This window comes from Epargyreus clarus, unplaced genomic scaffold (assembly GCF_041222505.1).
Source record: "Epargyreus clarus isolate Ecla_fem2 unplaced genomic scaffold, WU_Ecla_fem_2.2 ptg000029l, whole genome shotgun sequence".
NCBI lineage: Eukaryota > Metazoa > Arthropoda > Insecta > Lepidoptera > Hesperiidae > Epargyreus > Epargyreus clarus.
In genome coordinates, this window is record NW_027332235.1 from 6,164,555 (window position 1) to 6,178,921 (window position 14,367).

Below are 14,367 nucleotides of genomic sequence, written 5' to 3' on the forward strand. Positions count from 1 at the left end.
TTGTTAATGCTTTTAACTCTCTACCCTGGAGAGCGATCTTGGAGGGTCTGTCCGTTCATCAAGTGCCGTCTTATTTAATTGCGGTTTTGAAGGCTTACTAGACGGACAGGCGTATGCGCTTCCCAGGTTGCTATGGGAGCGTTTGTGGGAGGAACGTCGTGCGCGGGGTGCCGCAAGATTCGGTACTGGGCCCACCACTGTGGAATATCGCATATGACGCGGTCTTGAGAACGGTGCTCCCGGATGGAGTGAGCATCGTCTGCTACGCCGATGACACCCTTGTTCTAACCGAAGGGGTGTCTATACGAGAGCGGTTTGGCTAGCAGAGATCGGGGTGGCACGCGTCATAGCGAAGATCCGCAGGTTGGGCCTACAGATAGCGTCCCAGAAGACCGAGGCGATTTGGCTCCACGGACGCAGGCCGATAATCGAGTCAGTAGAAACCTTAGTGCGCGTCGGTGAAACGGACATCCGGATAGGCAGGTATATGAAGTACCTAGGCCTGGATGGCCGTTGGTGCTTCGACGAGCACTTCGACCGTCTCGTCCCCCGGATTCATAAGATAGCGGGTGCTATGCACAGACTGCTGCACAGACTCCGGTTGCGTTCCTTTGGAGATCCCGGAGCCCTCTACGCAGCGCCGAGGACGGCCACCGGGGGGGTTTTAGTTCGGTAAGAATCCCACATAACCCCGTGCCGCTCCCACGGCATAAGGTACCTTTTTAAGGTTCCCCCTTGTCAACAATTAAAAAACAAAAAGGGAACACACTCCTTTGCAAATCCGGTAGAACAAGCAGAGGGAACCTATGTCCCATCGCAAACTTAAAGGTTCTAACCGATCGGAAATCATCGGGTCGTTTACAATTCTTTAAATTGTATATAAGTTGCTGCGCATAGTTGTTTCCATGTTGGGTATCACTTGCACCTTATAAAGCAGAACGAGTTGCCCCGCAGTGAAGTACTGCTTCTTTCTATTCAAGACGCTCGGATTCTTTGATGCCAATCTGGCCTTAACGTCCACTTTACGTCACAAGATACTGGTTACTGTACGTCACAAGATATGTCAACTCCCAGGATCCCCACACTTTTACCAAATGAAATGTACACTGACAATAGGAGATTGGAACACACAAATATATTGATCGAGCAGAACGAGCACGACCTTGAGAAATGAAGAAAACGACGAAGAAGAAGAAGAAATGGGATTTATTTAACGGTAAACGCGCAGACCTTTGTTACGCTGGTTTGAAAGATAAATGTACTCATTATGTACTCATTATAAGAGTATAATGTAAATTAACAGGCTATAGGTATATCATCCATGCTTTTGTTCTTCGGATTTGTATCTGTAACTTTATGTAACTAATTTGTGGGTTAAATAACAGTCGTCGCTATCTTTGAATATTTATCAATAAACTTTAGAGATGTTATATTAGGGTTATTTTTACGTAATCCTATTATTGAATATATTAGCTATCGTATATTATGATACCATAACTATTATAGGATATTAGTGAACCGATCACTATTAGCTCATTGTTATATTGATACCTGCATATTCGTATATTATGATACCATACCTATTATAGGATATTAGTCACATATTAGTGAACCGATCACTATTAACTACTATTATCTACAATAATTAATATGAAATACAATATCTCGAGAATATGCATGATATTAATCACGTGGGTATGCCTATTACAGAAGTAAACCGGTGAAGGTGATTAAATTTTCCTTTATGCTTCAACAGGCTTAGTTGTTTTCAGGTGCATGTTTGCGTGTGTGCCGTTTCGAACGCTTATAGGGAGTTTCCATACTGGTCCATATTTTTACTGTGGCCGCTCGGCGAATGAATGAGAGGAGATGACCGCGGCCGGCAAATCATATTGTCATAACGACGCGACTCGCCTGCTCGCCTCGCTATTACGCGTCGCTATTATTTGACTAATATTTGGTAACCTATTACGCTATATTCGCCTATCCTAATATGAATATACATGGCTTGTATTATGATACCTGTACCTGTTACTAATATAGTAGTCACACCTCTAATAAACTTTGAAAGTCCTTCGGTGAAGGAAAACATCGTGAGGAAACTCAAATGTTTTTTTTTTAATAATATAAGAGTAGCAGACGAGCAAGGAGTCCACCTGATGGTAAGTGGCTACTGCCGCCCATAGACATCTGTAATCAACCCCAGATAGGATTAGATATTCCTACCTGCGATCGGCCACAGATGCGCCGCTACCCCTGAGGACTAAGCTGGAACGCCTCGGAAAAGTCTGTCTCCCTTACCACACCCTACAAAACGGAACACAGCAGCGCCTAACACTGCTGTTATCAGGTAGAAATAGGTGTGGCGGTGGTGACGATGGTGTGGTGTGGGTGTGACGGTGGTGATTTTTTTATGTTATGTTTTTTCTCTAATAGTTTTTTATATAATTGTCTTGACAATGACATATTTTCGTTTATTATCAGTACGGCAAGAATTACCTGAATAGATTTATCTAGTGCCATAGATTTGACTTGACTTTCTAGTTCAACATCTTTAGCGGTTGCATCGGTGAACACATATATATATGAATTAGGTTTACTCCTTTCTACAGCCTTTTTAATTCCAGCTAATGCGAGTTCCGGACAGTCGCCGCCACCATACACCCGTATTTGGTCCAATGCATTATAAAATACTTTTGGATCTCTAGTAGTCGCTCTGACTACGATAGCTGCAACAAAGTTAACAATATAGTTCCATATCTGTCTAGAAAAAATTCTTGAAACATTCATTTCATCAGTTTCATCAGTTACAAACATATTATTATAATGAGGATCCCTTGTGTATTGTGTATCTCTTTATCTATTGTATAAATACTTTGTGTATCGTACTACCTTGTAAGTTTGCTTCATGTATGTTTTTTTTTTATTTTGTGTACAGAAATAAAAGTTATTATTATTACTATTACTCCTAACAAGGATAAAATTAGTCCATGGTAGAGCGCAAGTTCGGCACCAAACAATGGGCCTGATGACAAATTTTGAAATCACTTTTTTAATGTAGGTACATGTCTACTGATTCCAAAAATCGTATTATTTCGGCAATAATTTCAGTACTAACGAAAATAATTTTAATACCAATTTTGAATTAAGTCTGAAAACTCGCCGGTGTCATGGCGTCCTCTGGTGACGTGACGCTACAACATCCCATAGAAAAGTTCAAGCAAAACGTTGACGTCAGAGAAGTGAGGTCATTCGCCCCGATTAGCGTTTCAGACCAGATGACCGACTACAGTATTTCCTAACTTTATTGTACTGAAAATATAAATCTTAAAACTGGTCCATATTTGGAAATCCTTTCAATATATTGTTTTTACTCAAATCATTTGTTCTTTTATTACCTATTTATTTTAATAATGTCATCATGCCTATTGCCAGTATCTGTATCATTCAATTTTGATATGACTTTCATTGCTTTCATTGCGTTCATTGCATTTAACGTAATCCATATGAAAGTGCAAATTTAAAGTTACATGAGTTTCCGAAGTTCTGAGTTCATTCGCATTACGAGTCAGATAGATATATTTGAGAATAAATTAGAGATAAAATTGAGAAATTGCTGAATAAATATGAACAGTGCATGCGCTTCTAGAATAAAACAAAATATTAATAGACACTTTCTTCTAATTAACGTTTATATTGTTACAGTAGCATAGTAGGTAGGTAACAATTTTATTAGAATAAGTATTTCCTTGACACCTATCACCTTAGTTATTTTTTCTATCTATGGACCCCTTTCAATAAGTCTACTGAAAAAAGATTGTATGTGGCCTTCTTATAAATGTTTTAAATTTTTATTAATTTTTATGTGACAATATTTATATCTCAAACTTGTATAATATGTTAAAATATTTGCAAAATAAGGGTGGAAACTTTGGAAGTCATGTCTTTTTAATTCATTCATATATATGTAAAATCAACTCTATTGCACTTCGGGTGGTAATTAACGCTAAGCAATATTATTTTCTTATCATACTTACGTTTTATTGATTCAATTACATACAGCCTATTATTAGAATAATACGTATTATCGTTAAAAGTAATTAGTATAAAATTCTCAATCTGAGAATTATTGTTTTTCATAACATCAAATATATACTGGGTCTTTTTTTTAACTTCATAAATATCGTCCCTCATAGATGATGTATCATCGATAACGAATGCTACATTGATTTTCGAATCTGAATAACCATAGGAATACCTCAACCACAAAAGCACTGTTAATATTCTACACAACTTTAAATCCATTCTGTACTAATTAAATGAAACACAATCAACACATTACGGTACATGTGCGTGTCGCAACTCAGTTATGTGTAATGATCTAATGATTTTCATAAATTTCATCAATAATATATTTATTACCGTATATGTAACAGGAAAAGATTGTAACACAAAATATAAACCATATATTTGCCTGTAGGTTTGTGTATTAAATAATTAACATAAGAAATAAATAAATAAACTGAAAATATTTACAATTATAATGAAACCCATAGAAAATTATATATAATAAAATAAACTATAGGTAAATATAAAACAACTTATTTACTAAATTTACATATATACAAAAATGAAAAAGGAACCCTGTATATAATGACTGGTTAATGTGATTAATTCCGCGTTATTTATCACTTTGACCATATTAAGCACATTTTATACATAATGGTTAGATATTATGTATAATATCGGGATTTATTACTTTGGCTGTAACACAACATCGTAATATCGTAATTGTTTCAAAATTACTGATGTACAGTAAAGTGCTTATTTATTTGTATAGATTATTAATAGTTGCGTGTTATTTTAATTATTAGTTACGCTTTTGAGTTTCCTTGTATTTAATATTTAAATATAATAATATTATAATAATTAATATTCATGGAACTGTCGTTTGTGTTTTACCTGTTTGTTTCAGCTTTGTTATGAAAAACCCATTTATGCATATTATTAAATTAAATTTCTGCTTTTTGCTTAATTTCTGCTTACTTATTAATATTCAATCCATTTATGCATTCACTCGTTTTAAGAAACTCGGCCTACCGATCGAGGGGTCAAGGGGGAGGTTCTGCTTTTTAAAGTTATGTGCGTATTAGAAATTAATTAACACTTGCTAAACGGTGAAGGAAAACATCGTGAGGAAACCTGCATACCTGAGAGATTAAAAAAAAATCTCAAAGGAATTCTACCAATACGCACTTGGCCAGCGCGGTGGACTATGGCCTAATCCTTCTTATTATGAGAGGAGACCCGTGGCCAGCAGTGAGACAGTAATGGGTTGATGATGATTCAATCCATACATTTTCGTGTTGACTATAAATTGTGGTGGCAGCGATACAAATGACGTTAATGACAAATAATTTGATGTAGCACAGAATTGTCGCTATCATCAGTGTTATTGTTAATTTTAACCCCTTACCGAAGAATTGTAATACCTACTCGATAAGTTTTAAATGGAATATTCCTTTTATGGCTTATCAGTTATAACATTTTATGAAATAATTTTATTATATAAAAATAATAAATCCATTCGGTACTCTGCATTATTAACTCAGAATGAAAAGGAACAAGTTCCTAATTTTTCCATTATCCTCAATCGCTCTCACCCCACTCACAATGTTCTCTCTCACCTCTTGTAAAAAAAATTGATGATCTTCCACGTAAGTTTACGACACGTGTTGTAGAGAGGTTGAGCTAATTCACATGTTCTACAGTTAAATAGGTGTTTCACAAGAATAAATATAATATGTTAATTTAAGAAACAATTAAATTATGGAATTATGATTCGTTATGGTTTCCTTCTACTAAAACCCCCGAAAATCATATTTTCGTGCGCTCTTCCATTAATTGATTCCGCAATATGATATTAACCGAAAGTCTACTAAACTATGCATCAAAATTACATACTCGTACCATAAAGGTTAAATTTTATACATTTATTTAATTTTCTACATACATTAAATGTTTGATTTTTATTTATATAAAAATCGAAACAGTTTATTTTGGAAAGGAATGGTAAAGGATTATTCATTATGTCATTATTATTATTAAACCTGTTGACACGCCAACTTGTAGTTTTTTGGGTTTGGAGTAATAAAGATTTTAGTGCTCGATAAGGAGAAAAAACATTATTTTCGATTCGTGTAGTTATCAAGGTTCGACATACAAAAATTATAATTTGTGAGCGCAACCGTGTTATATAGGATTTTTTACCAATAAAACTTGGTGGTCTTCCTCGGCATTATGCAGAGAACTCGCTGATCTCCGATAGGACGCAAACGGAGTCCCCTGAGTGCAGGAGATTTGAGCTCTCCTTGCACAGGCTTGCAATCATCACACACCTTCAGGTGTTTACGATCACACGTGCCGTCATCCGTAGTAGGATCCATGCCTTGTTGATCTCGCCGTCCAATACAGCGGAAGCCACTTCCGAGTCTCACATTCTTGATGTACAACTTCATATATTAATTTCCAACAACTCATTAATTCACAACAATATATTCGAAAAGTAGTAAGGTCAATATGGTTAAAATGGAGAAATACCACCGCTACAACAATTTCTAACTTGTTTCGGCGGAAGATATCGGCCAATTTGCATATGAGGCAATCAATTCTGTATCTACTGAGTGGTTACGCGTCTTTGATAGGCTTCAGGTAAAACCCCCAATCTATACGGAGCTGGTTACTGATCCTTATGGGCGGCAGTGACCACATTCCAGGTACACTGCATCCTCGTTTTCTACTTTGATAATGAAGGAAAACAGTCGAAACTATCAACACTGTTACGATTACTTTCTATTAAACTGAACGAAAATCTCTTTTATTGATAGCTATTATATAAATGTTATACTGGTAAGATCTTCTATCAAATTTTATCTACATTAAACGCTTGATTTCTTGAAATTTATTTTGATAAGGATTAATATTTGGTATCTATTAAAACCATTTTTATATGAAATTAATTTTTGTCTTTTTAAATCATAAAAAAACAGTTATTGTGGAGTACGCAACAAAGAAAGACATATGCCATCACGGACTTATATTTACACCTTTTTAAGGTGTACAATACTGTAGAATATTATTTTGATTTATCTCGTAGGGTTCAGCCAAACTTTGCAATGTAAGCACAAAAAATGTGTTTATTTACGAAATCTGTCAAATTAGCAGTGTTTTTCTATATATATTGTGCATATATTATACAAAACCTTCCTGTTGAATCACTCTGTCTATTAAAAAAAACTGCATCAAAATCAGTTTCTAGTTTTAAAGATCTAAGCGAACATAGGGACAGACAGCGGGAAGCGACTTTGTTTTATAATATGTAATGACAGGAGTAGCAGACGAGCATGCAGTCCACGTGATGGTAAGTGGCTACTACTGCCCATGGACAACTGTAAACAACCCAAGATAGGATTAGATATACCTACCTGAGGTCGAACCACAAGGGATACTACCTTCACATAACTGAATTTAAAATGGCACGACATGAAATTATTCTTTACTTCTTATTTACTACTCTATGCTATTATATGCTAGGATTATAACATACATGTTAAGTTTTATTTTTTGAATCACTCTTCGACTGACTGTAAAAAATAAAAATATCCAATTTTATTTGTCTTCATAAATCTTAAGATCATTTAATAAACTATATTTACGAATAAGGATACAATAATTAATGGAATAATCTACATAGTATTTAAATTACATTAGTTTTAAATTGAGCCACCATTTAATTAAACCTTTATTACTACAATTCAGTTCGTCTAAGTAACAATTTGCTTTTGTATATGCGTTGGAAAGCCGGGTCAATCGCGTTGGCTAGTTGCCAAGCGTTGCAGCAAAACGTATAACCCTTCTTCACGTTGTGCCATTCAGTGTTCGCCATCCAATCGGTACGGTGGCATATATCGTCACAGAACACGAGGCTTCTCAGGTTAGCTCTTCTCAAGTTTGGCTCATTTATGGTGATGATAGCGAGCGAAACCCGTTTCTCATTGATTTGTACCACCTGGAAAATTAAACGTTTCGTGTCTTTAAAATATTACATTCAATATTATTATGCATAACAATATTTTATTAATAATACGCGTAATTTTGAAGCTGATGGAACCCTTTATGGTTCGACTTCGGCGACACAACCGCCACACCTATTTCTACGTCATAACACCAGTGTTTAGCGATGCTCTGAAGAGGCAAGTAGGAATATCTAGTTCTCTCTAACGGCTCAAGGGGTGGGGGGGCCGTAAGGGGCGGTCCGATAAAGAAAGTAATAAAGATATCCGGTAAAGATATTTACAATCAACACCTAGTTTTTATGTGGTCGAATCCTTTGTGGTTCGGCCAGAGTCATCACCGTAACACGATTATTAAATGTCAATCGATGATTTTTTTATTTCATGTATTTTTATAACTCACCTTCCATAAATATTTAGACGTTTTAATTTTATTGCCATATCTGTCTTCAAGGAATTCTTTTTGACTTTTATGTTCTCCAGTAAACACCAATAAAGTATGTTTTACGGTTTTGGCAAGATCTCTGATTCTTTTTTCTACTTCATCCCAATTCTGAAATTCATTAAATACATTAGTCTGAATGATGATTGATAATTGTACTTTCATTCGTTAAATTCCAGTTTCAGTTCTACGTTCGGTGGTGAACTTGTTAGTATCTTGTATTTTGTTTATAGGGCGATACTTACGTGGGAATTACCGCATAAATTCCATTGAGGTACAACGTTTATATTGAAATGAGACGCTTTTTGTAAACCTGGAGGTAAATCACGGTCATTTACTAGCTGCCTTCCAGTAAAACGACATACTCTGTCACTATTAAACATGTCATTATAATTATACCGCGTGTAATCTTTCCTAAATGATTTTGTGCTGTCGATTTCTATATTGGATGCGTAACGGTTCAGGTTATACATCGTAAAAACCTGTTTTTCTTTAGATTTACTGTAACATACACCGTACATTATAGTGAAGGATCCGATTGTATCATATCCAACATTAATTAACGCACTAGTAGGGTCCGACGAACATGCTTCACCATGATCAACTCTTTTAGTTCTCGGGCGAAATTCTTTATCACATTTCAAATCTTGATATTTTCGATGCGTTCCATCTAAACCCACAAACTCTTTATTAAAACATTTAATTTTTAGTACTGTGCGTGGACACTGGAACGTGACAGTTACACTTTCTGGTACAATCATTATACCATCACTATTTTCGAATTGATTCAATTTGCCTGTGCCTGACACTATTAAAGGATGGTACTTATTCAAATCCCTTTCTGTGAAGTCGATCGCACATCCTAAAAGAAAAAAAGAAAGTTGATCATAACAATTGATTAATTAATAACAACAGCAGTAGGTGATTATTTAGAAGGTGAGAGAACCCTCTGCGGTTCGACTATTGCGGCACCGCCGTCACACCTATTATTTATTAATACGCAGCAGTGTTAAGCGCTGAGTTCTGGTTTGGAGGGTGTGGTAAGGGGGAAATACTTTTCCGAGTTCCATCCTAATCCGCAGGGTCAGCAATGCATCTGTGGATAACCTCAAGGAGAACTCTAATCTTATCTGGAATTGATTACAGATTTCCATTTTCCATAGGTGGCTGTAGCCGCTTAACAATTCCTTCCATCAGACTCTGTTTTATACGATTGTTCAATTTTAAATTACTCTAACTTATATTTACAAATAATTAATTAGAGTTATTTTATACTATGTTACTGAAATGAATATACTGTTCTATTATAAATAAGGACATAATTTTATAATAACAATATGGATAAAAATACACCTGAAACAAAAAATACTATGCGATTTACCTATGTTATTTATTACATAGGTACGTGTTATGGTACCAAATGCATTTGTAGCTTCACATCGCTTTTCTCCCAAGTCACTGTTATACATTGTAAATATATGCAACATACTAGTGTCCGTCAATTTTGTATCATTGTGCCACCAAGTTACCTAAAATAAAATGGTTTGTTTAGTGCTTATTTATACTGGGACGTTGTTCTTGACGATTTGTCAAAAATATTATTTATCGACAATACCAAAATCAATGTAGCCAATGTGCTTTCATTTGGAAATTTAATTATACTACACAGTGTATTTTTATCCTTGGTAGGTGAAGAATAGATACATCGATTATTTTTAATGACTGGCGTTAATTAATTACTGACTAATGAAAACATCAAAACGCTTCTTCTAAACTATGTTGTATTCTCTTCATAACATTTCAACTTTAAACCATTTCTTCCTCCTTCGGTGGCCATCCCCCGCGGTTGGCTAAGAACTCCGGGATCACCGAGAGAAAACAACCGGAGGCTACCAAGCACAACGCCTCTATCGTGCTCTGCCCTGGGGGAAGCAAATTACGCCCCTCCCACACCATCTGGTGTTTAAGGCGGTATGCGACCTCACATACTGCGATCCTTCTCGGGGTTGCTTTCTGGACGGTTCGAACTCCCACTCTTGCCGCCCGCAACCCTGGAGCTCCCATAGTCGCCTCTTACGACAGACAGGAAATAGCGCAGCCCTATTCTAGTCCCGGGACAACTTTGATAACTAAATTTAAAAAATCCCGACAAAAAGGTAAATTTGAAAAAGGAACGAAGTTCGCTAAATCCCTAATATACGAATATACACGCGGATGGCCGCTGTGTCGCCCTTTTGTTATCTAAACTTGTCTGGCCCACTGCTATGTCTATGCAGCTCGTAATAATAAATACATGGTTTGAATTTAAAAAGAAAACTGGAGAAGACAAAATAATATAATAAATAGACTTAATAAACTTCCAAGTGCAAGAGGAACTCGCATCCGGAGGGTACTATACCACCAATTATATTATTCGACTGCCAAGGAAGGGTTATGGTTTTCGCGCGTATCTTGTATGTTTGTCTTTCTTTATTCCCTCGGAGATCCGAGAGTTAGATAACAAACGGCTGGATGAATTTCGATAGATAAGGTATCATTATATTCGTCTCAATACCCGAGTGTCCTTAGATAGGTGTTACAAAAAAATTCAAAATTCTGGAAATAAAAAGTTTACCAAACCTATCGAGTAGAATATCAAATGAAATGAAATTAAACGGAGATTATAAAAAAAAATATTTGTATATATATAAAATAGCAAGGTGACTGACTGACTGACTAACTAAATGCCTAATTCACTTTTCAGAAATCAATGTACAGCCGAAACCGCTGACTTTAAAGTCCTGAAATTTTGCACATAGGTTCTCTATATAGCGCAAATAAGTAATGACAGTTTTTGTGAATACCGTTAATTTTGAAGCATCTTCGATAAAAATTTATATTTGGCTTTCCGGATAGAATTAAGGACACACCTATTTATCCCCTTCCGAAAAATCAACCCCGTAGAGGGATAAATAAGGGTTAATAGTTCATTTGAACAACCGTCAATTTTGAAGGAAACACTATGAAATTCTGTATCTGACTTGCTGGATAAAAATAATGAAATTCGCAAATCAAAAGGAGATTACACATACATATATTATATACATACGAGTACATGTTACAGTCAAAGTGATCAAACAGCTATTATACATAATGACTAGTTATTATGTATAATAACTAATTCGTCCAGACAATGTGATAAATCTTATATTATATAAGAACTGTGACAGACGGACAGACGCAGAAACAGCGGAGTCTTAGTAATGGGGTTATATTTTTACACTTTGAGTACGGAACCCTAAAAATTACCGTAGGTGTTGGTGTCCCCGTTACATAACAATCGAGATATAGCTTCCGGCCAAATAAAAACGCTTTATTCAGATTCCCTTCTGGATGAGTGAATCTGGGCTTTGCCCCCACGAAGATTTGCACGTGAGAGGACTCTGAACCTGATATAGAGCTCACATGGCAGCTGTATATCCCAGAATCAGGTTCCACGGCACCAATTAATCTAAAGTTTGTAACAGGTAGTTGCGTTCCATTCTGAAACCAAACATCATCGACATCAAATGGTTACTATAGTTAGAAAGAAAGAAAGAAAAAACTTTATTCAGACAAATTTCAACACTCAAATAGACAAAATAAATAAACAAACTGCACGGTTATAAAACTAATTAATAATAAATAACACAATAAATTTAGAAAATATCCTTTAAAAAAATCAAGAGTAAAAAATAGAAAAGAAGTAGTTGAAGATAGAACCCTTACTGCTTATTTTTTCTTTTTTTTAATAATACAACAGTAGCGGACGAGAATGCAGTTCACGTGATGGTTAGTGGCTACTGTTGCACATGGACATCTGTAATCAACCCCAGATAGGAATGGATCGGACACAAATAGGTTGCTATCCCTGAGGAATAGTTTGAAATGTCTTTAAATTGGATACAGCAGCGCTTAACACTGTTGATTTTAGTGAAATGACATTATGGCCTAATCCTTCTCAATCTAAATTCCCAAAGGTATCCTATGTGGTTCGACTTCGGCGACACCACCGCCACACCTATTACTGCCTCATAACAGCAGCTTAAAAGCTGCTGTGTTCTGGTTTGAAGGACGCGGTAAGGGCATATCCAGGCATTCCAGCTTAATCCTCAGGGATAGCGGCATATCTGTGACCGACCTCAGATAGGAATATCTAGTCCTATCTGGGGTTGGTTGCGGATGTCCATGGGCAGCAGTAGCCACTTACCATCGGGTGGAGTGCATGCTCGTTTGCTGCTTTTATGTTATAAAAATGATGTATAATTTCAAAAAAATATTTTCCAAGCTAACCTTATACCATGTAAGGACATCCAGATCTGTATACGGTAAGTCACATTTGATGTCTTGCGTCGTTCCTATCTCTATATACATTGTCTTCATTGGCCACGTAGGTATTGGATGTGCTGTAAAGTACAAACTACATGTATTAGGTTTTTATGTATGGCTGTATATGTATAATACACACAGAAAAATTTCATAGCCTGATTATTAATGGTCATGTTAAGGCTTATTCCTAAACACACCCTTCCACTGAACTGCTTCACGCTAGAAATAGGTAACCATATTTCGACCCCTCCTACGTACTCGTATAATATCATAACTGCAAAATGAAAACTTTACAGGAGAGCATTTCAAAGTTTCGAAAATGCTAAAATGCGAATAAAATCTGCATTTCTGTACGTATCTCTATGAAATTTGGTATATATGTTTTATTTTATACGCTTTATAACCCACAATTTTAATGTGTTTTATAGACACAATATAAAATTGTGGGTTACGATATTATACGTAGGAGGGGTTGATTTGTGCAACCATTCATATTTTTGATGTGAAAACTCCTTTGACGGCGTTGTGCACTTTTTGTGATGGGTGAAAAATATTAAACTTGCGTCAGGACATGTGGCCTGATGGAAAATTCGTAAGACGGCAAAGCAAACTGCAAAAGTCAAGATGTCAATGGATGTCGGTTTCATTTTTATTTATTACTAGCTGACCTGGCAAACGTTGTGTTGCCATATAAATAAAAAAAATGTTAATTCTCAGACCTTCTGAAAATGCATATAAAATTTGGTGAAAGTCGGTAAAGCCGTTTCGGAGGAATACGGTAACTAAAATTGTGACACGAGAATTTTATATACATATAAGATATTTTATTATTCAGGTTAGGTTTCTAAATTGATCACTTCTGGAGTGCAAAACGTTTATTTTTCGTAGTTAAAACGGTTATTAGATTTATATACATACGTGAAACGTTAACAGTGAACGTTTGTGAGGCGTAGGACAGACTGTTTGAAGCTGTGCAAACATATTTTTTTTCTGACGACTTGTCTGGCCTTATAATTACTAGAGAGCCATCTGCGTCCGTATCATACATTTCATCTGCTGAAACCATGATCTAATGAAGAAATTGGACTTAAAAAAATACAAATCGCACTTTTAGGATGGGTTGCACCATGTAACTTTTTTATAATATAGGAGTAGCAGGCGAGCATGCAGTCCACCTGATGGTAAGTGGCTACTGCCGGCCATTGACATTTTTAATCAATTCCAGATAGGATTAGATATTCCTATCTGCGGTCGGCCACAGATGCATCGGCACCCCTGAGGACTAAGCTGGAACCCTTCGGAAAAGTATGTCTCCTCTACCACACTCTTCAAAACAAAACACAGCAGCGCTTAACACTGCTGTTATTAGGTAGAAATAGGTGTGGTGGTGGTGCCGCCGGAGTCGAACCACAAAGGGTTCTACCACCTTCAAAACAGTTTTGTCTTTGCCTACTTGTATATAGTCGTTGGCACTGTCCCAATATGCAAGAGCTCCTTGCCTCCACG

At 36.1% G+C, this 14,367-nt stretch overlaps 3 protein-coding genes across 4 annotated transcripts in view; 1 reads left to right on the top strand and 2 right to left on the bottom strand.

Annotated features, from left to right (window-relative positions):
• Positions 1–4,386, bottom strand: part of LOC140754481 (hemicentin-1) — a 30,043-nt gene extending 25,657 nt beyond the window's left edge. The window contains exons 1-2 of the mRNA XM_073089504.1: positions 4,038–4,386; positions 2,500–2,729 (exon numbers count right to left, since the gene is read on the bottom strand). Of these exons, the coding sequence (XP_072945605.1) occupies positions 2,500–2,729; positions 4,038–4,305 (498 nt within the window). The 5' untranslated portion in view covers positions 4,306–4,386. The remainder of the gene's footprint in view (positions 1–2,499; positions 2,730–4,037) is intronic.
• LOC140754485 (uncharacterized) overlaps positions 1–14,367 on the top strand; it is a 226,960-nt gene that overhangs the window by 32,348 nt on the left and 180,245 nt on the right. The gene's annotated exons all lie outside the window — the stretch shown is intronic.
• The window catches only part of LOC140754480 (hemicentin-2-like), a 45,294-nt gene continuing 38,571 nt past the window's right edge, over positions 7,645–14,367 (bottom strand). Inside the window, exons 35-41 of one of the 2 annotated variants that reach the window (XM_073089501.1) lie at positions 13,780–13,917; positions 12,826–12,938; positions 11,803–12,036; positions 9,896–10,043; positions 8,760–9,376; positions 8,476–8,625; positions 7,645–8,068 (exon numbers count right to left, since the gene is read on the bottom strand). In XM_073089501.1, the coding sequence (XP_072945602.1) occupies positions 7,808–8,068; positions 8,476–8,625; positions 8,760–9,376; positions 9,896–10,043; positions 11,803–12,036; positions 12,826–12,938; positions 13,780–13,917 (1,661 nt within the window). In that variant the 3' untranslated portion in view covers positions 7,645–7,807. The remainder of the gene's footprint in view (positions 8,069–8,475; positions 8,626–8,759; positions 9,377–9,895; positions 10,044–11,802; positions 12,037–12,825; positions 12,939–13,779; positions 13,918–14,367) is intronic. The other variant, XM_073089503.1, reaches the window with a different exon arrangement.